Below are 1,786 nucleotides of genomic sequence, written 5' to 3'. Positions count from 1 at the left end.
AATTCCCATGCCAGTTCATCTATAGGAGAAAGGTTTAACAGTCTGCTTCTGTCAAGATGTGTAGTCTCGGAAACCCTATGGGGCAGTTCTGCCTTGCTATATGAGTTAGATTGAATTCAGTGGCAGTGGTTTTGGTTTTCTTCATGAAACAAGTTTCATTTAAAAAAACATTTTGGAATTTCTGCTCTTCAATATAAAGTCCAAATTCTCTTTAATAGCATTCATGGCCTTTCACAGTTTGGCTAAACTGACATCACAGTTTGTCAACTCTTGACGCTCTTCATCCCTTCACTGGATACCTTTGGATCCTGTATCCCATTCCTCAAGGATTCTCTTTCCTTCCATCTCTATTTCCAGCTCACTCAAGGTTTGTCCTCCCCACCTCAGTTAGGGAGTCACCCCTCTTCTTACTTTCAGTGTAGTGTTTATCCCAGGTACAGCAGTTGTCTGACTTCCTGCGAGCCGCCAACTCCTGAGGTCGGACCAGGGTCTCACAAACTGACCTAGATACTGTAAGTTTGTTAAATGAATGAGTTGAATGTTTGTTTGTTTTTTTTTTTAGTCAATTCTGTATCCTTTCATGTGTTAACTATATTCTGATGGAGTAAAAACTGCAGAAAGAAGGCTCTGACTTCCTCCTATCCTGCATGGAGCCTCCATGCCCTACGTGAATACTGCCTGTCACACCGCTGGCTTTTCCTACTTGTTCCTCTCCAGAACTCTCTGCAGTGTCTGATCTTCTGCAGCGTGGGCTGCCCCAGATAAGCAGCAGGGGCCCTGAAAACCTTGTCCTCCTGTCTGAACGCCAGTATGTGGAGAGAGCTGCTCGTGAGAAACAGTACTGCATCCTACTCCTCTTCTACCTGGCCTACATCCACGAGGACAGGTCAGTGCTCAGAGCTGGCAGGGCGAGAGGGGTATTAGACCTGTGTCTGCAGTATGGTTCAGTTCAACAGATATGTGCGGATGTGTCCTCTGGGGACACAGAGGTATGTGGCTAATGAGCTGTGTCCACTGGGGGTTCATTTCATATCTTGAAAGGGAAGTGAGATGGTATGTAGACTCAGTGCTGAGAGAAGCCCAGAGTGCTAGTGAAAGCTCTTTGATATCCTTTTGGTTAACAGGGCAACACTCTAAAGGCATGGCATCGGAGCACATTATTTAATATCCTGGGAGGTAGAGATTGCCCATGGTTTACTTTAAAGAGTTACTATACAATTTACAAGGAGCCCTGGTGGCACAATGGTTAAGTGCTTAGCAGTTAAGCAAAAGGTTCCGGGTTTAAGCCCACAAACAGCTCTGCAGTAGAAAGATGTGGCAATCTGATCCTGTGAGGTGACAGTCTTAAGATTCTCTGTCTGGGCTCTGTCCTGTAGAGTCACTGGGAGCCAGAATTGATTCAGCCACAGTGGCTTTTTGGAAAAAATGCAATCTATTAAAATTGTAAACCTAAAGGACTATTTTTCTTATACTTTTAAATTTGGTTTCTGAACTATTCTGCTTATAAATATAATAATTACATTATGATGTTTTTTCATACTTGATCCCTTTCTTAATCTTAAATATTTCAGATTTCTTTTGTAAATTAAGTATGTCTGTTTCATATTCTAAGAACTTAATTCGCTGACATAACTTCCCTAGTTGTCATTGTTATTATATGCCATCAAATAGCTTGCTACTCATAATAACCCTATGTACAAGAGCCCTAAACCCTGCTCTATCCTGTGCTAACCTTACTGTCTCTGACACACCTACCCCCATGACTCAGTTATTGAATCGATCCATC

At 42.5% G+C, this 1,786-nt stretch overlaps 1 protein-coding gene across 1 annotated transcript in view; it reads left to right on the top strand.

Moving 5' to 3' along the window:
- The window catches only part of MEI1 (meiosis inhibitor 1), a 163,117-nt gene that overhangs the window by 81,466 nt on the left and 79,865 nt on the right, over positions 1 to 1,786 (top strand). The window contains exon 17 of the mRNA XM_006890181.1: positions 718 to 886. Coding sequence (XP_006890243.1) covers positions 718 to 886 — 169 coding nt within the window. The remainder of the gene's footprint in view (positions 1 to 717; positions 887 to 1,786) is intronic.

This window comes from Elephantulus edwardii, unplaced genomic scaffold, assembly GCF_000299155.1.
Source record: "Elephantulus edwardii isolate Elephantulus edwardi_28Jun2011 unplaced genomic scaffold, EleEdw1.0 scaffold00086, whole genome shotgun sequence".
NCBI classification, from domain to species: Eukaryota; Metazoa; Chordata; class Mammalia; order Macroscelidea; family Macroscelididae; genus Elephantulus; species Elephantulus edwardii.
Note: the sequence above shows the minus strand (reverse complement) of the source record. Positions and strands in the feature narration are given on the sequence as shown.